The sequence below is a fragment of the Diceros bicornis genome, chromosome 19 (assembly GCF_020826845.1).
Source record: "Diceros bicornis minor isolate mBicDic1 chromosome 19, mDicBic1.mat.cur, whole genome shotgun sequence".
Lineage (NCBI taxonomy): Eukaryota > Metazoa > Chordata > Mammalia > Perissodactyla > Rhinocerotidae > Diceros > Diceros bicornis.
Genome location: NC_080758.1, coordinates 23,062,637 through 23,088,163, shown reverse-complemented (window position 1 = coordinate 23,088,163; position 25,527 = coordinate 23,062,637). Strand labels below are relative to the sequence as shown.

Below are 25,527 nucleotides of genomic sequence, written 5' to 3'. Positions count from 1 at the left end.
ACTCACCAGCTTTGAGAGGGATCTGAACAGCAGGTTGTCTGTCCTATGAGGGCCTCTGAGATGATCTGGTCCAATGTGTTACATGTGGGGAGACTGAGGCCCGGGGGTGCAAGGGGGCTCATCCAAGGTCGTACAGGGAAACAGAGGCCCCGGACCCCCAGCCCAGGGCTCAGGCATCTGCTCAAAGGGCTACAGGACCTGGGCCAGGCTGCCAGAAGGGCAAGGAGGTGGAAGGGAATCACAGCTAGAACTCACTGTGTGGGGCTGACCCGTGTTAGATGCTAACTGCAAGTGAGGCCTAGAATGCTGAGTGTGGCTGACCTCACGGACCCACCCACTGATAACTCGGCCTGAGAGGACAGGTGAGAGGGAGCAAAGGGCAGCCTGGTAGGCGTGGAGCCAGCCGGGCGTGCCCCAGGCCTCGCCCTCTCATCCTGCCCAGCTGTGATTCCTCCCCACAGAACTGAGGGCTGGCTCCTGGCCTGCGGCTGGGCTCTGACAGGAGAATGAAAGGTCTCCGCTGGCGGTACACGCGGCTGGTAAGTGGCCCCACTGGGCTGCGGTCAGGAGAGGTGGGGGGAAGGTGAGGTCTCTGGCAGGGGGACCTGGGCTAGAGGCGGCCAGGTGATTTGTCCCCCTTCCAAGTCCCTCCGCAGCTGGCCTGGGGTTCGGAGAAAGGACTGAGTCAGGAGCCCGGGGCCTTAGTCCCCAGACCCACAGTCCTGAGACCCTCGAGGAGGACAGACTCATGTCCAGCCCTTCCTCCCTGGGGTGGGGGCCAGATGGAGCTCTGTCCAGAAGCCCCGCACAGCTGGGAGCTCCTCTTTAGGCCTGAACCTGGCAAATAGGAGAAGGTGTCCTGTTCATCTCTCAACCTCGAGGAGGTCTCTCCTTCCTATGAAAAGTCCCCAAGTCACGTGTCTGTGTACACACACACACACACACACACACACATACACACTCAAACACAGGCTCTGGTACAGAGTGGAAGCTCAATTGAGTGAATGAATGAATATACATGCCCACTGACACACATATATATTTACACAATCCCAACTCACACTCACAAACACGTTGACAGGTGAACACACAAAGGTACACTCAACGCCTTCTCAGACCGATCTGCCAACACAACTCTATTTTAAGCCAACACACACATTCACAGAGACAAACGCACATTCTACACGAACCTGCACACGCTGTCTCACCTCCGACTACACACATCATTTCCCATCTGACGGGGAAGCCTGGGGCCTCACTTTCTTCCTTTGTAAAATGGGGACAGTAAGACGCACATTCTTCTTAGGATTCTTAGGAAAATTCAAAGAGATTGTGCGCAGCAAGAGCTCACACAGGCCTGGGCAAATGTCAGCCGTGATCCTTATTACTCTGCTGTTATCATCATCATTTCATGTACAAACACACACGGTGGCAGCCCAGTCCTGGGAGCTGCCCCCAAGCTTAGAACTTGACCCCTGGCACCCACTCTGGATCCAGAACAGACAGGCAGATGAACCACAGGGCCCACGGCCACACCTGATGGGCATGTGTGCCTCGGATGACCCTCAGCTGGCAGGGGCCAGGGAAGGAGCCCGCTGGCAGCAGGGGCAGAGTCCTGTCTGTCTGTCGCAGACACTTCCCCGCCGCCTCTGGCTGGGCTGGGCATTGCAGGAGTCTGGGCAGGGGTGATGAGGGGCCGAGGATCTCGGGCTCAGGAGATGTGGACACTGGTGTCTCCTTGTCCCTCGACCCACCAGGCCTCTTTGTGTCCTCACAGCCCAGCCAGGTGGAGGACGCTCCATCTGCAGAGAAGGGTGAGGAGGAGGAAGAGGAAGAGGAGGAGGAGGCAGCCCCGGGGCCAGCCCCAGCCCCAGCGCCTGAAGACCCCGTGGAGCCCCAGCTGGCAGAAGCCAGCCAGGTTCTGGGAGCCTCGGAGATTAGGCAGGTTCGGGCATGGCCCATGGCGCAAGGATCTCAGCCCTGAGCCTGAGGTCCCCCCCTCCTGCCCTACCCAGCCAGGTCCAGGTTCTGGAGTCACTCCTGCTCTGTCCCAAAGCTGGGGTGGGGGGTGGGAGGATTAGGAGGAGGGATCAGCATCTCATCTATTCTCCAGCCTCTAGGGGCCAAGGTGACCAAGGGGAGAGAGTCCTGAGAGAGACCTGACCTGGGCTCAAATCCTGACTCTGCCACTTACTCCCCATGTGGGCTGTAGGCAAGTTGCTTCACCTCCCTGACTTCAGTTTCCTCATCTGTAAAATGGGAATGATAATCCCTCTCCCCAGGGGCTACTGCTATGGGCGTGAAAGGCCCTTGGAAACAGTAAACTACTCTGTAACCTGTAAGCACCATGCCTGTGTGAGTGTCCTTCTGAGACCCCATGGACATAGTGGAAGGAGGGTGGGAGGACAAGGATCCCTCGCTCACCTCCACCCTGTCCCCAGCTCAGCCTCCACCTCCCACCGAGAGTCACAGGATATTCCTGGCGTCTGGCCTTCTGCACGTCGAGGGATGGCTTCAGTCTGCGGAGCCTGTACAGGCAGATGGAGGGCCACAGCGGGCCGGTGCTGCTGGTGCTGCGGGACCAGGATGGGCAGGTGAGCTGGGCCAGGGCCCCAACCTGAGGCTCTGGGGGTCCCCAACCAGGTAGCAGCGGGTCCTGCCCCGGGGCAGCCTTGGGGATGAGAGGGCAGAGGTGAGAATCTAAGTCACCTAAAATGGACACTGATGATGACATTGAGAACTACTCTGCTCAGAGCCATTCCCCCATTCATTTATTCCCTAATTCATTCATGCAATACATGTATATATGTATATTAAGCACCTTCTATGTGCCAGGTTAGTCTAGACTAGAGCAGGGTCATCTCGGAGCTGGTTCCAGCCCTCTTGGAGCTAAAGGCCTAATGGGGGGCGGGGCCAGATGTTAAGCAAATAATCATTTGACTGTAAATACAAAACTGCATCTTTATCCTCAGAAGCACAAGAAACTGGGGAGAGATTTTAAGCAGAGGATCTATACCTTAATGATCCGTTTAGGTTTTGACAACTCCCCCTGCTGGTGGGAGAAGGATTGGATAGTGAAAGCTGAGCAATCTGTGAGGGGGCACCAAAAGGAGCCCCTGCATTTTACAGCAGCGACCTCAAGAGGGCACAGTCTCAAGTCGGTCCTGTCTCTCAAATGGGGAGACTGCAGGCAGGCTCTCCAGGCAGGAGTGGGAGCTGGTCACCTGCTCTTCTGTGGAGGGAACGTGTTAGAGCTGGGAGAGATCTCAGGATCCTGGAGGACCCCCACTTGGGCAGGAGCTCCCTCCTCAAGATGCCCAGGGAGGGACTTCTGCCTCAAGGCCTGGAAGCTCACTCCCTCTGGACGGAGCCCCTTCCTTGGCAGAACACTGCTGACTGTGGGGAATTTTCTCCTTACATTCAGCCAAAACTGCCTCCTCATAGCTGTCCCCAAGAAGCCTGCCTCTGCCCCTCAGTATTGTTCATAACAGTGAAAACTGCAGTCCCCCTAACTCTCCCACAAGGAAAAATGGCCAAGTCAACTCTGGTCCCGCTGTCCAGTGAAATATTGGGCAGGCAAGAAAAATGATAGAACCATAGCTATTAAAAGTGTTAAGTTTTTGTTTTTAAAGCAGGATATAAAAGGCACTCTTGGGACAACTGGGGAGAATGGCATACGAACTGGATGCTAGATAATATTATGGAATTACTGTTAATTTTCTTGGGTGAAATAACAGTATTGTGGTGGTAACAAGAGAAAGTTCCCATTCTTAAGAGCTGAACTATTTAGGGTTAAAGAGTCATAATATCTGCAACTTACTTTCAAATGAAACAGAAAAAAACAGAGAGAGAGCAAGTACGGTGAACACGTTTACAGTTCTGAATCTGTGTGGAGCATTATCTGAACTACGCTTTTAACTTTCCTGTATGTTTGAACTTTTATAAAGAAAAGTGAGGTGGGGAAGCAGCTTACAAAACAGAGGCACCATAGGATCTCGTTCTTTGTATAAGAATACGTACCCTGGGGCCGGCCCGGTGGCGCAAGCGGTTACGTGCGTGCGCTCTGCTTTGGCGGCCCGGGGTTCGCAGGTTCGGATCCCGGGCGCGCACCGATGCACCGCTTGGTAAGCCATGCTGTGGCGGTGTCCCATATAAAGTAGAGGAAGATGGGCACGATGTTAGCTCAGGGCCACTCTTCCTCAAGAAAAAAGGGGAGGATTGGCATTGGATGTTAGCTCAGGGCTAGTCTTCCTCACAAAAAAAAAAAAAAAAGAATGCATACCCTGGCATTAAACAGACACTGGAAGGAAATGCACCAGAATGTTAAGAATAGTCATCCTAAGGAGGAAGAAGGGGGATTTCGGATGGCTTTATTTTTCCTTTCTGCTTGTCTATAACTTCTAATATTTTTTCTACAAGGATTACTTGCATAAAATAAGTACATTTAAGAAAAAATAGGATGACACCAGTAAGAGCTCTTCCTCGGGGAGTATTAAGGGACAAGTCGTGTGTTGATGGGCCTGTGGGGCCCTCCCCATCCCCCAGCTCTGCCCCAGCATCCCCAGGTGTCCCTCTAGGATGAGCCTGTCTTACCAAGCCTGGAGAGTGGGGTTGCCAGAGGACCTCCAACTCCCTTCTGGCTATGAACTGCTTTCTTCTGCTTTCCAGATGTTTGGGGCCTTCTCCTCCTCGGCTATTCGACTCAGCAAAGGCTTCTATGGTACTGGCGAGACATTCCTCTTCTCCTTCTCCCCACAGCTGAAGGTGAGATTCCCACCCTGCGGCTGGAGGTGGGGAGGAAAGTAGAGTCTATGACAAAGATCCAGGGGTCCCAGTGGCCCCCAGCTCCATCCCCAGTGCTGGGGTGCCTGGTATCTTTCCGTCTTTCCACAAAGGGAATGCAACAGGGCAGCAGTGGCCTGCCCATCTTCATTTTTACAAATGCTCAGTAGGTCCCTGGCAACCACTGACTGGCTCTGAGAGGAGGAAGGATGTTGCTCACCAGACACATCAGGCTAGAAAGACAAGATGGGTCCGAGTGCACGTAGACCTGTGGGCGTAGGGGTAGGAAGATGAAGACGGTTACATCCAAGGGCTTCAATCTTCTTAGGAAGTATGGGGTGAGGTCATCAGCTAAGAGTGAGGACGGAGGAGAGGGTGTGAAGGTTGAGGAGAGTGAAGGCATCAAACAGACATCACAGGAGTGGAAAGGGAGGGCCGGCCCCGTGGCTTAGTGGTTAAGTGCGCGTGCTCCGCTGCTGGCGGCCCAGGTTCGGATCCCGGGCGCGCACCAACGCACCACTTCCCCGGCCATGCTGAGGCCGCGTCCCACATACGGCGACTAGAAGGATGTGCAACTATGACGTACAGCTATCTACTGGGACTTTGGGGAGAAAAAGAAGGAGGAGGATGGGCAATAGATGTTAGCTCAGAGCTGGTCTATCTCACAAAAAAAAAAAAGGAGTGGAAAGGGAAGCCTGCCAAAGACAACTCGAGAAACAGAAGGACAGCGGCAGTGTAGACTGGAGGTTGAGGGTCTGAGTTCCACGGCAAGCCAGGCACTTGGGCTGCGCTTTCCTCCAGCCGCACTCGGCTCCTCGGGTTCAGGCACAGAGAGAGTGGGGGAGAGTGGGGCTCGTCCAGGACGGACGTGTGCCGAGCCGGTGTAACAGCGGCAGAGAGGGAAATGGAGGCTGAAGGGAGTAGAAATACAAAATGGACCACAGAATCTGGACCGGACAAGGAGGCGAGGGCAGCCAGAGGGGCACTGAGGGATGGGAGACGAAGGCAGAAACAACAGCTCAGAGGTCGCCTCGAGGTTAGAGACTTGGAGCAGTGACCCCAGCTGAGCAGTGGGTTGGAACACAGGACACAGAGAGAGGGACGTTTGAAACAGACGGGTGAGGACAGATCCTGGGTGTGACCCTGGGGGACAGTGGCTGAGGTGGGAGTAAGAAAACCCGCTGGAGAGGACGAGGAGGGGAGCTGAGGGGCGGGCGTTGGGTGGGTCCACGTGGACGGCGAAGTTCACCACGGAGAATGCCAGGAATGGAAGGAGGGGAGGATGGTGGGCCCGAGCCAGCCACTGCTGGCTCAGAGACGGATGAGTGACAGGGACAAGACGACCGGTACAGTCAGACGGCACCAACTGCCAGGGAGTGGGGCTTTTGGAGGAGGGAGAATAGTCCCAAACATCTCCTGGCTAAAGCTTTTCCTTCTCTGGGCTGTATATTGAATAAAATACTGAGCACTTGCTTTTACTACTAATAAAAATCATGGCAGCTAACACACATCAGTTTACTACCTGCCAGGCGCTCTTCTGAGACTTTCACGAATTAGCGCTTTTAATCATCACAACAATCCTATGAGGTACATACTATTATCAGCCCCATCTTACAGATGCAGAAACCGAGGCACAGAGAGGTTGAGTAACTTGTCCAAGCTCACACAGCTAAGTTAGTATGAGGATGAGATGCAGAGACAGGCCCTGGAGCTTGAACGCAGCCACAGCACTACCCCACCCCTCTAAATGACAAAAGGTCCCTGCCTTGAGATGCTTCCAGGCTGGGAGAGGACAGATGATCACAATATAGAGTGATAAGTCCTGTGGAAGAAGCACAGAGGAGGAGCACCTAGATCAAACAGGGGTGGGGAGATCAAGGGAGACTTCCTGGAGGAGGAGCTTCTTGAGCTGGGTCTTGATGGACAATCAGAAGATCCCCAGGTGATGAAGGGCATAGGGAGCAGTCTTCTTGGAGCATGTGCAAAGGCACAGAAACTGGAGAGAAGAGGAAGCCCACGTAAGAACCCAGTAGATGAGAGGGTAGGGGGTCAGAGTGCATGAGGCGGGGCATGTCCCTCTGCACTCCCATCACATGCCGTTGAGAAATATTTGCATGAAGAACTAGTTCCAGGTGCTTTGGTTTGCTGTTAGAGACCCCGTCTCCAATGCACAGAGCAAGACACTTCCAGCCACACGATCATCTGGTCACACGACAAGGTCACAAGGAGCCTTCTAAAGGCAAAACACACTGTACCTATCCAATCGCCTCCGCTGGCCAGCCTGGTAATCTTATCAGGAAACGGCAAAGGGGTCAGTTATTCATGGTGAACCCATGCTGGATACGAGTCATCACCACTTGCCTTCCTGCATTCACATACTAGAATTCTAAACTTCTAGAATTCTCCCCCTATGGCACTGAAAATTCTCTGACAGAATCCTTTGCTGGTTCCTCCTCATCTCCCCTACTTTTTTATTTTTATTTTTATTTTTTTATTTTTATTTTTGTGAGGAAGATCAGCCCTGAGCTAACATCCATGCTAATCCTCCTCTTTTTGCTGAGGAAGACCGGCTCTGAGCTAACATCTATTGCCAATCCTCCTCCTTCCCCCCGCCTCAAAGCCCCAGTAGACAGTTGTATGTCATAGTTGCACAGCCTTCTAGTTGCTGTATGTGGGACACGGCCTCAGCATGGCCGGAGAAGCGAGCCCCGGATCCGAACCCGGGCTGCCAGTAGCGGAGCGCGCGCACTTAACCACTAAGCCACGGGGCCGGCCCTCCCCTACTTTTTAATGTCAGAGGGTCTCAGAGCTCAGTTTTTGGTTCTTGTCTCTTCCTTCTTTCCTTCGAGGTCTCGTCCGTTCTCAGCTTTCCATGCCATCCACATGCTGATGGCCGCTTCCCCTGGGCTCCAAACTGACATATATCCACCCACCACCCAGTGTCACCACTTGGGTCCCAAACATGGCATTTCAAGCCTCATATGTCCAAAGTCGAGCTCCTAACTTCCCCCCCAAAATCTGCTCCTCCCACCATCTTCCCCAACAAAGGTGACGACACCTCCATCTTTCCTGCTGCTGAGACCAAAACTTTTGGAGTCCTTCTCAACTCCTCTGCTTCTTTCACACCCTACATCTGAGCTGTCGACGAATCCTGACAGCTCTGTCTTCTCCTTCTACCTAAATCCAGAATCCACCAGTTCTCACCATGTCCTTTGCCGTCACCCTGGTTCAAGTCACCACCGTTCCTTGCCTGTGTTCCTATAGCCTCCTAATGGTCTCTCTGCTTCCACCTTCAGTCATGGCAGTAGCTGGAGTGATCCTTTCAAAAGGTGTCAGAGCACGTCACTCCTTGGCTCCAAGCAACCAATGGCTTCCTTTCTCATTCAGAGAAAAGCCAAAGTCTTTACAGTAACCTACAAGTCCCTATATCTTCTGGCCTCTCTCTGATGTCGTTTCTTGCCACTTTTCGCTTCCCTCACTCTGCTCTAGCCCCAATGACTTCTGAGCTGGCCATCAAACATGCAGGCCTGCTCCTGCCTCAGGGCCCTTGCACATGCTGTTCTGCCTAGAATGCCCTCCACTGGATCTCCACATGGCTCAGTTCTCACCTCCTTCAGGACTCTGCTCAAATGTCACCATCTCAGTGAGGCGCTCCCTAACCCCCTGATTTAAATTTACAACACCTGGGCCGGCCCCATGGCTTAGCAGTTAAGTGCACACGCTCCACTGCTGGCGGCCCGGGTTCGGATCCCGGGCGCGCACCGACGCACCGCTTCTCTGGCCATGCTGAGGCCGCGTCCCACATACAGCAACTAGAAGGACGTGCAGCTATGACATACAACCATCCACTGGGGCTTTGGGGGAAAAAAATAAATAAATAAAAATTAAAAAAAAATAAATAAATAAATTTACAACACCCCATCCCCTGGAAACCCCATTGCCCTTCTCTACTTTTTTCTCCGTAGCATCACCACCAAACATAGTATTTCTTTTACCTGTTTATCTGCCTCCTCCCGCTAGACTGGGAGTCCCATGAGGCAGGAAGTTTTGTCTGTTCTACCCAGTGCCCAAAATAGTGCCTGATGCTAAATGCTAAAAAACATTGTTGAATGAAATAAAAGATTTTTCCAGGGGCCGGCCCTGTGGCGTAGCGGTTAAGTGTGCACCCTCTGCTGCTGGTGACCCAGGTTCGGATCCCGGGCGTGCACAGATGCACCGCTTGTCAGGCCATGCTGTGGTGGCGTCCCATATAAAGTAGAGGAAGATGGACATGGATGTTAGCCCAGGGCCAGTCTTCCTCAGCAAAAAGAGGAGGAATGGCATTGGATGTTAGCTCAGGGCTGATCTTCCTCACAAAATAAAAAAAAAAAAGATTTTTTCAGGGGATCACTATCTGTCTTATTGTTATGGAATCTCATCTTCTCAAAAATTTGTTAATTCTTCCTATCTGGTCTTCTGGCACCTCTCGTGTTCCTCATGAATTTCTAGCAGTTCCTGGATTGCTATTCCAAGCATCAGCACGAATGTGGTCTTAGTTTCTTCTGTAGCAATGTTTCTGTTACTCCTTCCGGTTTGAAGGTCGTGTTCCTTGATGAAAGTAGAGGAGGTGAACTGTTTAGTCTTCTCGTGCTCACTTGTTAATATTATCTCATCTCTTCTGAGCTCAGGGCTTATCTTTTATTAGTCCATTTTCTTGCTAAAAACCCTTTGGTTGTTCACAGCTTTTTTTTGCAACTAATTATAGGCAATAATATCCTATACTCTTGTGGCCCTTTAAAACTCTTTATGAGCGAAATTGACTCTTGAATAATTTATTCATTCAACAAACATCTCTACCACGTGCCAAGAATACTGCTGGAAATGAAGACAGCCCTCACAGGGCTTATGTTAGTGGGGCAGACACTGGCACGTTGACACACCGGCAGGGTTATCTCAGAGTGGTGAATGCCGAGAAGAAAACAGGGCCTGGGAGGAAGGGATACGTTAGATGGGGTGGTCCAGGAAATTCCTCTACAATGACAGTTGGGCTGACAGATGAGAAGGGGGCCATTTGAGGGTCTGGAGGAAGAGCATGCTGGGCAGAGGGATCGGCAAGTGTGAAGGTCCTAAAGCAGGAATAGCTTTGGGCATCCTGGGGAGGGCAAGGCCAGAGCAGCCGAAGTCAGTCAATAAGGGAGAAGAGGTCAGAGAGAAAATCGGGGGTCAGAGCAGGCTGGGCTTCCGGCCATAGTAAGGGGCTGGATTTTATTCCGGTTGCAACGGGAAGCCACTGGAGGGCTTTAGGCAGAAGAGAAATAATGTCCAGTTGGATTCTGAAAAGCTCACTAGGATTGCGGGGCAGAGATGGGCTGTGGGCAGGAGACGGTGGAAGCAGACACCTGTCAGGAGGCTGGGATCCAGTGCAGCGACTGTGGTGTGGACTGGGTGGGCAGGAGGGAGTGGAGATGGACAGGACAGAAACGGTGGCAGCCGGGGTGTCTCTTTGGGGAGGGGCGCGCAGGACTTGCTGAGAAGTTGGGTGCAAGGCTGCACTGGGGGGGCAGGCAGGCTTGGTGTCCCCTCCGAGAGAGATGAGACAGGTAGGTAGTGAGGGGCAGAATCAGGGCCCAACTCCTGCCCTGGACTTTTCCCCTCCTCTCTCCAGCTTTGGAAGCAGGAAGCCTCAGAGGATTTTGGTCTGTTTCTAGAACAGAGGGGCTTTGAGGTTGTTGAATTCAGAATGGAGGGCATGAGGAGGTGAACTCCAAGGAGACTGGAAAGAAGTCTCAAGAGCCCAGAGCTCAGAACATTCTGTTCCCTCCACAACACTGCCATCCAGTGGTATAGAGTCAAACTGCAAGGGCAGGACTCACTGCCCCAGTAACTGGAGCCTTTTCCTGTCACCCCAGGTCTTTAAGTGGACAGGAAGCAACTCTTTCTTTGTCAAAGGAGACTTGGATTCACTGATGATGGGCAGTGGCAGGTGCGTGTCTCAGTCCTTCCCAAGTCTCAGGGTGGTCTGTGTTCTGGTTCCTTCTCCTGCCTGGAAATGCTGGGCAAGGCTGCCCCTGACCAAATGGGGAGGCTGGTGGTCAACTTTCAGGCCTCTCCCTTCAACAGCCCCGGCTGCTGCCCAGTCCCAACCCCCTCAACCCGGCTCTAAGACAACTTTGAGGGGAAAGAATGGCAGGAATTCTCCCGCAAAGCATTGACAGTTGGTGACAGATTAGTCTGAATTTACATCATTTTGGGAACAGCATTCCACATGGTTGGATGAAGCTAGAGTCCAGGGGTGGGCAGGCCTCAGATTTACCCGTCACCCTGTAATCCTAGGGAACTAACTCACTGGAGGAAGGCGGGCATCTGCCCAGAACCCGGCCTGCGCGTGTGCTGGGGGATGGGAGGTGGAGCGGATTAGGAAGAAAAGGTTAGTCTCGCCCCTGGTGTGACCTGCAAATTCAGGCAGAACCAATCTTATCCTGAGGGCAAAGATGAAAGTATTGTTTGATTAGCACCAGGCACAGTCTTTGCTCTCCCAACTGCCTGAAAAGCCTCCAATGAGAGGCAGCTCGGCACGGAACACGTCAGCCATTGCTGAGTTGCGGTAACCCCCTTCCAGGCTCCAGCCTAGGTCTGCTGTCAAACGGGAGGATTAGAACGGATGCTCTCCGAAGCGTTTTGGGCTCACAGTCCACTCCTGTGAGAGTCACTTTAAAGCGCTGCCATCTTAAAAATGTTCCAAATGTTCTAAAACTGGATTGTGGTGAAGGTTGCATCACTGTGTATATTTATTAAAATCATTGAACGCTAAAAAAAAACGCATGCTCTAAACCCCGTGGGGACCAAATACGGAGTTCCCAACAATTCAGGATAAATCCGTTTAAAGGAAGATGAAACATACGCAAAAGTGAGCTGTGGTCACGGAGTGGCCAAGAGCTGATGGTGTGGATCTGAAAGGTCTCAACGCCCAGGAGTGAGCCATGCTGATTTCCCTCTCTCTTTAGTGGCCACTTCGGGCTGTGGTTGGACGGAGACTTGTACCACGGGGGAAGCCACCCCTGTGCGACCTTCAATAACGAGGTGCTGGCCCGGCAGGAGCAGTTCTGTATCGAGGAGCTGGAGGCCTGGGTTCTGAGCTGATGCCCTCACGTGGGCAGCTTCCTGAGGGAACAGGAGGTCAGACCTGCTCATGGATGCCATCCGGGCCCCTCCTTGTGCAGGGCAGCCCATTCTGTCCGAAACATGGATGGCGAGGTGGCCTACTGCTGGCTGTGGCTGTGAGCCAGCCTCCCCGTGGCCTGGGGACCCAAGACAGGCCTGGGGGCAGGCAGTGTTCTCCTGGAGAGGTGCCTTTGAAGGACTGAAAGATATTTACACCTCACCCAGGCAGTGCAAGTCCCTCGTGAAAATCATCTTTTTAGAAATTATACATGGTTTTTATAGAAAAACCAGAAGACGTAAAAAAATTAAACTTGCCTAAAATTCAACCACTCCCCCAAAACACTGACATTTTCATGTATAATCTTCCAGACAATTTTCCATGAAGATATATATATATATACACTTTACAAAAATGGGATTCTACACTGTATGTTTTGGAAATTGTTTTAACTTAAAGAATATTGTCAAACCAGACACCTGGGCTCAACCAGTGAAACTAATAAAGACTCTAGGAGTATCACTGAGGGCTTTGTCTGCCACCAGTGTGCCAGGTACTTGCAAATCTCGTTTAATTTCACGAGGAAGATATGAAAGCAGCAAATGAACAATACGCTTATTTGGACAAAGAAGTTGAAACTGTAGATGGGAACCTCAGGAAGGTTAAAAGAAAGGCTATCATTTCTGGCACAACAGGAGCTCAGAAAACTAAGCAAATCCCATATTCCTTCCCATGCTAGTGCCTACTCCCGCCAGATGGAAAAGATTCTTTATTATGCCATGACTTGCCATTACTGAATAAGGAAAACCAAATAACTTAGGCCCCGTTAAATACCATCCCCTCTCTCGCAGACCCAGCACAACATTGAGGTACTAAGAAAACACCTGGGGAATTGCGTAGACACATTTCCTTTGCACAAAAAGGTCAACACTGGACACACAGGTGTGAGAGAAAGTCATTAAGGAAGACACCTCTGGTTTCCAGATGGACATACATTCACAAAGCTTTATTGCAGCTGTTTCCCTCACCCAAATGAAGTAACCAGTCATTTAAACTTGCAGTTCTATTTACAGTCTCAAGGTGACAAGTTCAGTAACTCTGGAGACTAAGCTGTTAAAGCCTCCGTTTTTATACAAAGAGTGAAGATGTTTCTTAAGAAAAATTTAACCTTGTAAACTGCACACACTTCTCATAATTAAAACAGTTGCCAAGAGCACAAAGTGCAGCTGCCTTATAAGTAACAAAAGATGCAAACAAAATAGATTCAAGCTGTTTCTCAGATGGCACAATGATATAATATTGGAATACAAAATTCCAGAGTAAATCACAATGATTTAAAGGTAGGAGTTGCAGAAATAAAACAATCTTAGCAGACAAATATTTCCATTCTTGACCTTGGGTCTGGGTCCAGGAAATCTGAGACCTCTAGTTTCCCCCACTGAATGCTTTAGAGGTCACGCTTTGACTCCAACTCCAGACTGGGTTCTTGGTGAATTTCTGTAGATCTGGAGATGTTTGGGGGGGTAATGTGGGGTGCCCTGGGCACAGGAACATTGCTCAACCACAGTGGTGCCTACTCCACTGCTGTAGGTAAAGAGCAACTGCTGGGAACATCAAGTTACAAAGGGAGCCTGGAATTCACTGGGTAATCACTGGTCTAGGCACAGGCAGCCCAGTCTTTGCTCTGAAACCCATCAAATGTACTGAACCAGCAAAAACCAAGTCTCAGCTCTGAGTAGCCCCAAGGATGCTTCCTGCGACAGCCTCTGATCAGCTCACGAGGAAGATGCAGAGAGCGGTCAGAGGGGAGCCTTCTTCTCCAGGCGGGGCAGTGGTAAAGCCCTCGGGACTCGGGCAGTGAATATTCAGGAGAGAAGAAACCGCCCAGGTCTAGAGCCACAGCTGACGCAGAGAACAGCCTGATTTGGGCGATCCCTCTGTCACTGGGGGAGGGATCTCCTAAAAGGTAGTTTTATGTCCCACTTTAGAGGAGGCCAGAGCCCTCAGATCTTTTCAATAAATTAATCAGGTCTCTCACCAAAGAGTTACAGCCTACTCCTGGCCCTCATCTCCTACTGTTGACCGTTTACCCCAACCTGGCCGAAAGGGTGAGGGAAGGTTCTTTCACTAATGTTTAGATCACTTAATGAGAGCTGTCCTCAAATTCAGGGTGATGGGTACCTCCTCAGGGGGCTAGGATTTTATATTTTGTTTTTAACCATGGCTGTTCATGACAATCCCAACTTCAAATTCCAATGTGCACCCTTATCTCATTTCCAATTATTGTTTTTAGAAAACAATCGTACGTCATAAGAATTCAGAGTACATAAAAGGATTGTTATTCTAAGAAAATAGACTACTAAAGGAGAAAGCCTTTAATTAATACTAAAAATAGGCAGGGTAATGCTTTTCATAGTATGTATAGCAAGATTTACCTAATACCTTTTTGTTGCTTTGCATACAAATTACTTAGCTTCACAGATAACAGACTGGTGGTTACCAGAGGGGAAGGGGGGTGGGGGGAGGACAAAACGGGTAAAGGGGGTCAAATGCATGGTGATGGACGGAAACTAGACTTTCGGTGGTGAGCACGCCGTAGTATATACAGATGTCGAACTATGATGTTGCACACCTGAAATCTATGTTATAAACCAGTGTTACCTCAAAAAAAAATTACCTAGCCTCAGCACGTGTGTACATTCAAAATATAAAATAAAAAGCACTAGTCGTCACTAAATTTGTAAAACTCTATGATCGAATTCCCTAAATTAGTTAATTGTGTTGGGGGGGGCTCTTTGTAAACAACTGATGGCAGACATTCACGTGGAGTCATCCGGAAAAAGCCGGACTCTGAATCTGGCTGGTTCTCGGATGCGAGCTGGACTCTGGGCTGAATCCGTGTAATTCCACTCCCGTTTTAGAGGTGTTATAAGTGGGGCTACAACATCACCATCCTGTCGAGAAGAAGAAAATTAGGAACAGAGAAAAGCTAGCTTTCCTAACTTTGAGTGCTAGTCTCAGGTACACACATCCTGTCTTGCAGATAGACTGCTTCTGGACATACCTACTCTCGGGATACCCCAGATTATAGGTATCCCCTGCACTTGGGTCAAGCTAAGCAGATAAGAGCCTTCATAGCACAAGCCACCAGCCCTCTTCTCTTCACAGACGGCCAGAGCAGCACACTGCCCAGGTCTCTCCCTTCACAGTCACACAACACAATCTCCATTCTGTTTCTCCAGGAGAAAGAGGGGCTGCACTGGACCCCTGCTCCTCTCTTGCCTCATCCCCCCTCTAATAAATGACCCTGGTCTGCAAGATGGCAAAAAAAGGGAAGGACAGTATGTACTTGCAGAACTTGAACTGTCTCTGCAAACTATAACTGGGGCCATCAGCAGACTCCACCCAAAATGAGGGACGTTCTCAAAGTGAAGTGACACTTTGACTTGAAAGCAGAGTGTAAGAAGCTAGGCTCTCTAACACCTGACTCTGTTATCCCAAACCGTTCTTGAACGTGTGGATAGATCCTCTTAGGTTATGTGAGGGTATCGGGTCTCTGAGAGCCTTCTTTGCACCACGAATACCATTGTGCGGTAGATGCTGTGCCCCTCATTTGCCTATTTGCTCCCAGATCCACTCGCGACCCTTCCCCTGCTCTACTCTGTATAACAGGAGCTGCCCTTGTCAATTACATTTCCCAGCTCCCGTGCCTACTGGCTGCCAGTTAGGTTTGGCCAGTGGGAGGCACTGGAGGAAGACAGGAAGAGAGGAGGGCAGAGAAGCCAGGGTATTTCTTCCCCCACCCACTCTGGCACAGGCGGCAGTGGCCGTGACTCTTCCGTGGTTCTACCTTCTGCAGAGGCCCCAGCACCTGGGCTCCCTTGGTCCTTCCGACCCCAGAGGTGGTAGCAGCTTCCCACTGTTGTCTCACTGTCCTCTGTTTGCTCCTTTAGCTCCGCCAAAACTTCTCTATCTCGTCCCCCACGTTACATTTTGTCCGTGAACCACACTGGATCTGACTTGATAGAGTTATTGAATGCAGCCATTCCACTGCCATGATACTCATATTTAGAAGACCCGTCTATCTCAAAGTCAACATTACTTGTGTTCAAACTCATCTCTATTTCTACCAAACTTCCTTACTTCTACCCATTCTAATTTCAACTTGAGTGAATTTTATAAATGCAAACCTGACTATGTCACTCTCCTGCTTAAAACACTTCAATGGCTGCCACTGCTCTCAGCTTATAGGACTATCCATAATGCCCCAGGCCGCTCCCCTAAATGCACCAAGTTCTCGCTCATCTTCTGGCCTCCTCCTCTCTCCCTTTACCCAGATGACTACTTCTCACCTATTCTTCAGGTCTCAGCTTCTAAGTCCTTCTTTAAATAAGCCTTTTCCAACCAACCAAGTCTGGCTTAAATCCTCCTCCTCTTTGCTCCTCTTTGACTCTGTACACACTGCCTCCCACCCCAAAGCACTTACATGCCACTGTCATTGTTATTTACTCAGGTGTCTGTTATCCTCAGCTGGAGTGAGATCCGTGGGAACCATGTCTGTCTCAGGTACTGTGCCATCCCTGGTACCTAACACAGGGCCTGGAAACCCTGGATACACCACTCCACAAGTGAATATATCTACATTTAAGGTGGTTGCTGCCACATGGCTGAACCTTTAATAGCCTCTGTCTCTCTGCTTCAGTTTCTCCAAGTTCCGATCCATCTGCCACCAGAGTTTGCTTTCTTCCTCAGTGGTTCAGTTTCCTTAGCTGCTACAGTACCCGAGACAGACGTACTTCCTTATATATGTATTCCCATGGGTCTCACTCTAGTTGGCAAGGACAAACACAGAAGCAAACAATCATCACGGCAGCACGGTAAGTCTTGAACTCTCTTGATGATTCCCACCTCACTGTTCATAAGAAAACATCTTTCTTAACCAATTATCCAAGGTTCTCCACAACCGTGTCTACTCTTCCCATGTCACTTCTCCCCACTCAACAGCAAGAATCTTCTACTCCAGCCAGCAGGTCTCCTCACGGGCCCCAAGGACACTCAGCTTGCTCCAGTTTCACGCCTTTGTCTTGCTCCCACTGCCAACAACGTCCACCTTTCTCTCTGCTACTCACCAAACACAACCTAGCCTGGATCTAGCCGAATCCTCCCTCCTTGCTAAGCTTTGCTGACAGCTCTCCAACTCTCTGCATCCTAACAGAATGCATCCATATCCCTCTTTCTGGCGCCTGTTCAAGTGCCGGCGAACTGGCTACTCCTCCACGGCGGAACTTCTGTTTCCGTTTCCTTCAGCATCTGACACGGGGGAGAAGGCAGCTATGGTGTTGAGAGAGAGTACCAGACTAGGAAGTAGAACGCTGTTTCCCACCTGCCTGCCCATTATATTCAATCCGTCAGTCAACAAATATGGATTGGTCACTTTCTCTGTGCCAGGCACCTACTACGTGTAGGTCAATAACGGACAATTTTAACAACATTCTCTCCAGCATTGGCAACTATGGCTTGGCTCCTCTTCCCTTCCATTCTCTTATTCTAGAGAGTTTAAATAGTTTATAGGTTTGGGGATACTGAGTTTGAAGTAGCAAGTTAGAAAACTTATTATCAGTTGTATGTAGCCTTAAACAAGTTAACTACTCATATTTGGTAAACTTCTCTGAAAGATGAGGACACTGACTCACCTCCCAAGGTCACTGGGAGGACTGCATGAGACAACTGGTGAGGACATTATGAACTGGTGAGTTCACATGTTCGCTATTTTAAACTTTTAATATTAGGACAATAATGATAAACAGAGTCCCCACTCACGATTGGTGTAGAAGAAAGCACTGGTTGACATAGATTCAGACATTTTAAAAGGAAAGCATAAAGCAGAAAAACTTTTTTTTCAAAACCATAACCAAATGACTATAATTTAAATGAGAACTTTTCAGAGAGAAGTAAGGATCTCTTTTGATTTTTACTTAAAAAAAAAAAAAATGTGCAAAGTATGTGAATAAGCCGCCCACCTGCGGCTTGGTGAAATTTTTGACTAAGCACCACTGAACAAAATGTTGTCGCGCAGCAAACAAACTCTTCTCATCCGTCTTCTTACAATACACTCGGATTAGCTGCTCTGCAAATTTCTCTGGCAAAAGTTGTGAAACCTTTTTGAAAAAGAAAAAATTTCACTGTCACCTTGAATTCACACACTGAAGAGATCAGCTGTTCCTAAGCCCCATTCCTGATTTATATTAAAAGCACCACATTGTTTCGTTATCTCGATTATAATCCAAAGAAAAGAATTCACGGTGGTTGTCATACTGCAAATTGGCCACAATTTTATATCAATTACTCAGATTAAAGGTTTGTATTATATAATTAAATGTAGACTACAGACTCTCATACAGAAGATATACAGATAAGCACATTTAACTTACAGGACTTCAACCAGAGAACACTCCCTTCCCGCCAGATTTATAACCTAGCCTCTAAACTAAAAACAGCACTTACACCTATGTTCAGCAAACAGGAAAAACTGGCTGTTAAGATGGTCTAGTCTATACAATACCAGGTATACTTTAATTTTAAAGATATGCTTTTTTTTTTAACTGTACACATTGACTTTAGGACCTAACCTGCATGTAAAATGCAAATTTACTACAAAGATTTGCCAAATGCTACTACAGTATATTTGTTTTACCTAAGGAGTTACCTGATTTTTTGTAATCATGATTGCTTTCCTGAGGTCACTCTTACAATAGAAGCGAACATGATCAATAGGATTCTTGTCTTCCATTCCATAATCCATGTTGATAACCTCAAGAAAAGCAATAAGTAAGTGATCATTTACATAATGTCATTGAGAATTGAATTAAGGGTTGTAGGGTATCATAAGAAACGGGGCAGAGCTCTCTGGAGGTTCAGAAGTCAGAGCACTGGGAAGGTGCTTATAGTAGAGTAAAAATAACTCGGTGCAGGACCCATAGTGGGGTTTGGTCTTGAAATCTGGGTGGCGGGTATTTGTGCCTTCAACATAAGTAAGGTAAAGTCAACACCTGCTCCTTGACAGACCCTGAGGTAAGCACTAGAGATGCAACAAGGACACTTGATACATTCCCAGCCCCCAGATCACGTGGCCTCGACTGAGGTTGAACAAATAATTATAAAAGTAGTTATCTAACCACCTTTGTTATAAGAGCTACCAAGGAAAAGCAGATGGTGCTGTGACACTTTGTAACCGGGGAACCTAGTAGTCTGGGGTTCCTAGGGAATGACTGGAAATGTTTGCCTGGGAAAGTAAGTGACTTTCCTAAGTGAGAAGGAATTAACCAGGCCTAGGTAGGAAAGAAAAGAATTCCAGGCAGAAAAAATAGCTCCGAGGCAGAGAGGACTGAAACAGCTTGCTGGGTTTAGTAACACCGAAGTCATTAGTGATCTTGGTGAAAGTAGTTTTAGTAGAGTGATGGCGACAGAAAAAAGGTGCAGGAGTAAATGAGAAATAAAAAAGATAAGACAACTCTTAGAAGTTTGGCTGTTAAGAAGCAGCAAGAAAGAAGAATATTGGGAGGAATGTAGTACCTAGGAAAGGTAAGGGGGACAACTTTTCAATGAGTTTGACCCTAAAGAAGAGGAAAGGAGTGAAGAGAAGTGTGGTGCTTGTTATTTTCTTTTTCTTCTTTTTTTTTTTTGTGAGGAAGATCAGCGCTGAGCTAACATCCATGCTAATCCTCCTTTTTTTTTTCCCCCAAAGCCCCAGTAGATAGTTGTATGTCACCGTTGCACATCCTTCTAGTTGCTGTATGTGGGATGTGGCCTCAGCATGGCCGGAGAAGCAGTGCGTCGGTGCACGCCCGGGATCCGAATCCGGGCCGCCAGTAGCGGAGCGCATGCTCTTAACCACTAAGCCACGGGGCCAGCCCTTGTTATTTTCTTAAGATGAAAGTCTGTTTGGGGCTGGCCCTGTGGAGTAGTGGTTAAGTTCACATGCTCCGCTTTAGTGGCCCAGGGTTTGTGGGTTCGAATCCCGGGCACGGACCTACACACACCGCTCATCAAGCCATGCTGTGGCGTTGTCCCACATACAAAATAGAGGAAGATGGGCACAGATATCAGCTCAGGACCACTGTTCCTCAAGCAAAAAGAGGAAGATTGGCAACAGATGTTAGCTCATGGCCAATCTTCCTCACCAAAAAAAAAAAAAGAAGATCTGTTTAACTCCTGATGGGAAAGTCAAAAAAAGAGACGAGAGAATCGATACTGTAAGGTTCTGCAGAAGTACTGAGACAAATGGCTCCATGGCTGCACTGCCCAATGTGGTAGCCACTAAGCCACATGTGGCTTTTAAATGTCAAGTTAGGGCCAGCCCAGTGGCTTAGCAGTTAAGTGCGCATGCTCCGCTACTGGTGGCCGGGGTTCGGATCCCGGGCGTGCACCGACACACTGCTTCTCCAGCCATGTTGAGGCCGTGTCCCACATACAGCAACTAGAGGGATGTGCAACTATGACATATAACTATCTACTGGGGCTTTGGGGGATAAAAAGGAGGAGGATTGGCAATAGATGTTAGCTCAGAGCCGGTCTTCCTCAGCAAAAAGAGGAGGATTAGCACGGATGTTAGCTCAGGGCTGATCTCCCTCACTAAATAAATAAATAAATAAATAAACAAACAAACAAATAAATAAATAAATAAATGTCAAGTCAGGCCGGCCCTGTGGCTTAGCGGTTGGGCGCGTGCGCTCCGCTACTGGCGGCCCGGGTTCGGATCCCAGGTGCGCACCAATGCACCACTTCTCCGGCCATGCTGAGGCAGCGTCCCACATACAGCAACTAGAAGGATGTGCAACTATGACATACAACTATCTACTGGGGCTTTGGGGGGGAAAAAAAAAAAGCAGGAGGAGGATTGGGAATAGATGTTAGCTCAGAGCCGGTCTTCCTCAGCAAAAAGAGAAGGATTAGCATGGATGTTAGCTCAGGGCTGATCTTCCTCACACACACACAAAATAATAAAATAAACAAATGGTAAAAAAAAAAAAAAAAAAAAAAAAGTCAAGTCATTAACATTAAATACAACAAAAAATTTAGTTCCTCAGTTGCAGTAGCCATATTTCAAGTGCTTAATAGCCATGTGTGGCTAGTAGCTACCAAATGGACAGCACGGATATAGAACATTTCTATCACCACAGAAAGTTCTACTGGATAGCCCTGGTCTAGAACACAGGTAGGATTACCCTTAGCCTTTTTTTTTTTTTTTTTTTTTTTTAGTGAGGAAGATCAGCCCTGTGCTAACATCTCTCAATCCTCCTCTTTTTTTGCTGAGGAAGACTGGCCCAGGGCTAACATCTGTGCCTCATCTTCCTCCACTTTATATGGGATGCCACAACAGCATGGCTTGCCAAGTGGTGCATTGGTGCGCGCCTGGGATCCGAACTGGCGAACCCCGGGCCGCCACAGCGGAATGTGCGCACTTAACCGCTTGCGCCACCAGGCCGGCCCCCCTACCCTTGGCCTTTGATGAAAGACATTTCCCCAGTGTACTAGAGGGAAGGCTGAATACAGCTGCAGATGGAGGCAGGCTTGCTTATTTGGTGGTGTAGGTTGAAGGAGTTCCTACTTAATGGCCTATATTTTATCTCTGCAATAAGAGCCAAGGTGTAGTCAGTCACTGAGGGTGAGTACAGTTGGGGGTGAGGAGCAGGGTTGAAGGTCTGAGAGGAGTGAAGATGGCTTGAAATAGTCATTATGGAGACTTGGAGAATTGCACTAAGCTGGCCGGAAAGTCCAGAGGGCCCAGCTAGGGTCAGTGACCATGAATTGTCATTCAGCCTTTTGCTAGGTGGATACAAAGAAAGGCAAGGGGATTGAGGGTAACTGCAGAAAATTACTGAGTTGGTGGATCACAGAATCTAAGTTAGATTGGGAGAGTAGAAAGATAGAAGGTCATTGACAAGCTGGGTGAGGAGACAATACACTGGAGGTCCTGATGAGTTAGGAACAAGCAAATAAGGAAGAAAGGGGTTTGTGGACAGAGATGGGATGCTTAAATTAGGGATTTTTAATGGAAGGGTATTTTCGAATGTTGGTAAGCTTCAGAGTGTAATCTGCTAAGAGCGTTGGCTGAAGTGGAGTGGATAAGGTCACTGAGGATGAGGATGAAGACATCAGAGTTGGCCAGCCATGTGGACTATGGAATCACTAAGGATAATGGCAGGAATTGGAGTAGGGAGGAAGACTCCAAACCAAGAGGATGCTAGACAGTTTGAGGATGTCAGTCTCAGAGGAACAGAGATCCTGCACAGCCTTGATGTGGTACCAGGGAACAAGAGGACTGATGAACAGGAAGGTCTCCTGACCCTGAGGAATGTGCTTTTCCTAAAGGACTGCAGGGGAATCAGGTTCTCAGGGGACAGCCAGCCTGCAATAAAGCCAGATGCAGTCAGTGAAGAAGCTGAGGAGACAGGGGAGTTCCTGTAATCATGGAATTCCAAAGGGCTCCATGGATAGGTTTGGGAAAACGGGGGAGACTGGAAATGAAATGGGGGAAAAAATAGAGTAATGTGGTAATGATGGTACAGAAAAGAACAGATGATAAGAGGAGCTTATCCTGTGAGTGGTTACTGAAGAAAACCAGTACCTGAGGTTTGGCGGCTAAACTGCCAGCAGCCTGTGAGAGAAAGGTGGACATCTGAGATTCAGCTGTGGTCCAGAAGTGAGACCAGGGGTCTGCAATACAGGCCAGCCCTCCCACTCTGTGTGGCCTACTGGCTTTGACAGCTGCACTGCATGTGCCACGTCCCTTCACCCGTGAGGGGGCAACTGCTCAATGCTCCCCATGATCCCAGGGCTGGTGCTATCACAGGCCTCTCTCCTGGGTACTATTTCATGGCAAGGAGGGACCTGATGCAGACTTGACATCTTTACTCATCATAGGAAGGCAAGAACATTAACCAAATGTTCAGCAATTTTCAGAAGTGCCACTAGCTCTTTGATATTTATTTTCTGGGCTTTAGAATAGGAATAAAAGGCAATCCCTATTTTCTCCATAATGTATAACTGGAAATTTCTCCTTAAGGCAGATTTGATAAAACAATTTTTTTCCAGAAGGGCAACATTATAACAGTTGGAGCTCCCATTCTTAACCATGGACTCAAGAGCAAAAAAGACCAACAACTATGAATCTTTAATTCTAAATAGTAAAATTATGTTTTACAGCCCATTAACTAGTCATAAAAGTTACTACACATAGTCCCAAAAGGAGCCACATATGGTAAAATGCACCACACAAACATACTGTCAAACTAAAACTGAGATGCTAATACATGATAATACATTTAATTAGCAATTTTACTTGCTTTCTCAGAACATAGAAGGGCTTTAACCATCTTAAAATGGAAAGGTTTTTTTTTTCTGATTATAATCCTCTACCATACTCACTGGAAAAACACAAAATCACCAGCAATTCTAGGACCCAGGTGGAAACAATGTTAACATTTTACTATTAATATATCCAGAATTTTTTTCAGTGTGTTCACTGTATATACATTACATATATACATTTACAGAAACTATTATAAATGTCTTTCCATGTTAAAAATAACTTCTAATGTTTGCATTATTCCACAGTATTTCCTACTGAGAGACGTATACATGTATTTTTTCTAATTTCATACTATTATAATGCCACAATAAATATATTTGTACTTTTTTGCAAAATTGATTATCTTCTTAGGAAAAATTCCTATAATGAAATTGCTGGGTCACTTAAAATTGACCCTAGTTTGGTCTCTTGTATCAACTTACAAACTCATTTTCAAATATCTTTATTATCACAAGATCTTAAAAAATTTTTTGTTCTTATAAATCTGATAGTCAAAAACATCTTTCATCACTGCATCAATTTGCCTTTAGGTTAAAAAAAAGGTTAAACTTCTTTTCATCTACTGGCCACGTGTATGTTGTCTTCCATGCATGGCCACTTCAAGAACCTTTGATCCTATAGCCATCAGGAGATGGGACTTTGAGAGAAAAACCAGACAGGTGGTTGGGGATTGACTAGGAGCAGCACACTGCGTTGAGGGCGGTACGGTCTCCCAAGTAAAGCACTGAGTGCAGGCGCAGACATGTGAGGGCCCAGGGAGAACATTCTGGAGAGTGAAGTCTTTCAGAATCTCAGGAAGTCAGGATGTGGATCCCTTTATTCTGGCGGAACTTCATCTAATGAAACAGGAAACTGCAGCCTGCTCTGCAGATCTGAGGCACTTCAACACGCAACCAAGTGAACAGAGTGGGTCCAAGGGCAATTCACTCGTTGTATCCCTTAGCTAAGAATGGTTATAGAGAAATTGCCCTTTACTCAAAGACGCATCAACAAGAAAATAACAAATAAGAGGCTTATGGAAAAAGATACATGGGGAACATTGTCCTGAGATTTCAGAGGAGTAAAACTCTGAAAAGAATTTCCTATAGGAAATAGAAGAAAATGTGAGAAAGCTGTTTGGCATGCTTATTAGAGTACAAGAAGACACTACAGCCTCTATGAAAACAGGAGTCAAAAAGTCTTAGCTGTTTACTTTGTGTGTGCGTAGGCAATTTAAAAGAAATAACTGGCATGTATTACTTTTGTGATCAAGAAAACCTTAAAAAAATCAATATATACAACGTTCTAAACACATGACCACAATTATATTAAAAATATTAACAACATGTCAAGGAAAATTTAAAAACTGATTAATGTTGGTTCTTTCTGTGAGATCACAGGTGACTCTCCTCCTTACTTCTATCTTTCTGTATTTTCCAAATTTTCTGGAATGAACATGTATGACTTTTATAATGGGGAGGGGTTTTATCTTAAAAAAAATTCTTTACTTAATATATTATCAGGTTAACTACTTACATCCACTACGAAATCTTCAGCCTTCAGTTCAGCTTCTAGCAACACGTCCTTAGGTTTAGCGTTGGCAACCTCTTTTGGAAGGCGTTCATAGCTTTCCTAGAAAAGATAAAATTTCTCATGTTAGAATCTCAGTTCTTCATCAGTAAGTGTTTGTGCCACAAAGAGATTCCCTCTCTGAAAATGGCACTTTACTAAGAAAAGTGGGTAGAGCGATCCCTAACAAATACACAGCTTCTGCCTGTGCCATCTTTTATCAAATCACAATAGAGCGATTTTCTTTTTTTTTTTTAATTATTTATTTATTTTCCCCCAAAGCCCCAGTAGATAGTTGTCTGTCATAGCTGCACATCCTTCTAGTTGCTGTATGTGGGATGTGGCCCCAGCATGGCTGGAGAAGCGGTGCGTCGGTGCGCGCCCGGGATCTGAACCCGGGCCGCCAGCAGCGGAGCGCGCGCGCTTAACAGCTAAGCCACGGGGCCGGCCCTAGAGCAATTTTCATAACAGAATTTTCACATTTAAAAAAATGTGGCATTAACCTATTAGTAAAACAAGAGGAAGTAAAGGGTAACCCAAGGAAGTATTATGATGCAGAGCATGGTTATCAGTATGGCTTGTGTTAACTGGCTTTCTGGCAAAAAGAAAAGCCTTCAACAAGCAGGAGAGGAAAACAGATATTTGAACTAAAGACAGGCATGCGCCATCTGGGAGAACCTGATAAACT

General features: G+C 47.8%; 2 protein-coding genes across 3 annotated transcripts in view; one reads left to right on the top strand and one right to left on the bottom strand.

Moving 5' to 3' along the window:
- The first annotated feature begins 450 nt into the window (after positions 1–450).
- TLDC2 (TBC/LysM-associated domain containing 2) lies at positions 451–12,905 on the top strand. Of its 2 annotated transcripts, XM_058562749.1 has the most exons (6): positions 451–539; positions 1,778–1,945; positions 2,442–2,594; positions 4,669–4,764; positions 10,671–10,744; positions 11,766–12,905. In XM_058562749.1, exons 1-6 carry the CDS (start codon positions 507–509, stop codon positions 11,899–11,901), a joined length of 660 nt encoding a protein of 219 aa, XP_058418732.1. In that variant the 5' UTR covers positions 451–506; the 3' UTR covers positions 11,902–12,905. The 2 variants fall into 2 exon arrangements, with proteins under 2 accessions (XP_058418732.1, XP_058418733.1); XM_058562750.1 differs by lacking the exon at positions 1,778–1,945.
- Positions 12,906–12,911: 6 nt separating this feature from the next.
- Positions 12,912–25,527, bottom strand: part of SAMHD1 (SAM and HD domain containing deoxynucleoside triphosphate triphosphohydrolase 1) — a 61,053-nt gene continuing 48,437 nt past the window's right edge. The window contains exons 13-16 of the mRNA XM_058562747.1: positions 24,807–24,902; positions 18,627–18,731; positions 17,941–18,078; positions 12,912–14,874 (exon numbers count right to left, since the gene is read on the bottom strand). Coding sequence (XP_058418730.1) covers positions 14,740–14,874; positions 17,941–18,078; positions 18,627–18,731; positions 24,807–24,902 — 474 coding nt within the window. The 3' untranslated portion in view covers positions 12,912–14,739. The remainder of the gene's footprint in view (positions 14,875–17,940; positions 18,079–18,626; positions 18,732–24,806; positions 24,903–25,527) is intronic.

Excerpts from the sequence above, each read along its gene's own strand:
- TLDC2 (XM_058562749.1), top strand. The coding sequence starts at position 507 with ATGAAAGGTCTCCGCTGGCGGTACACGCGGCTG. Across the intron at positions 540-1,777 it reads GCTGGCGGTACACGCGGCTG|CCCAGCCAGGTGGAGGACGC; the intron begins GTAAGTGGCCCC and ends GTGTCCTCACAG. Across the intron at positions 1,946-2,441 it reads GAGCCTCGGAGATTAGGCAG|CTCAGCCTCCACCTCCCACC; the intron begins GTTCGGGCATGG and ends CCCTGTCCCCAG.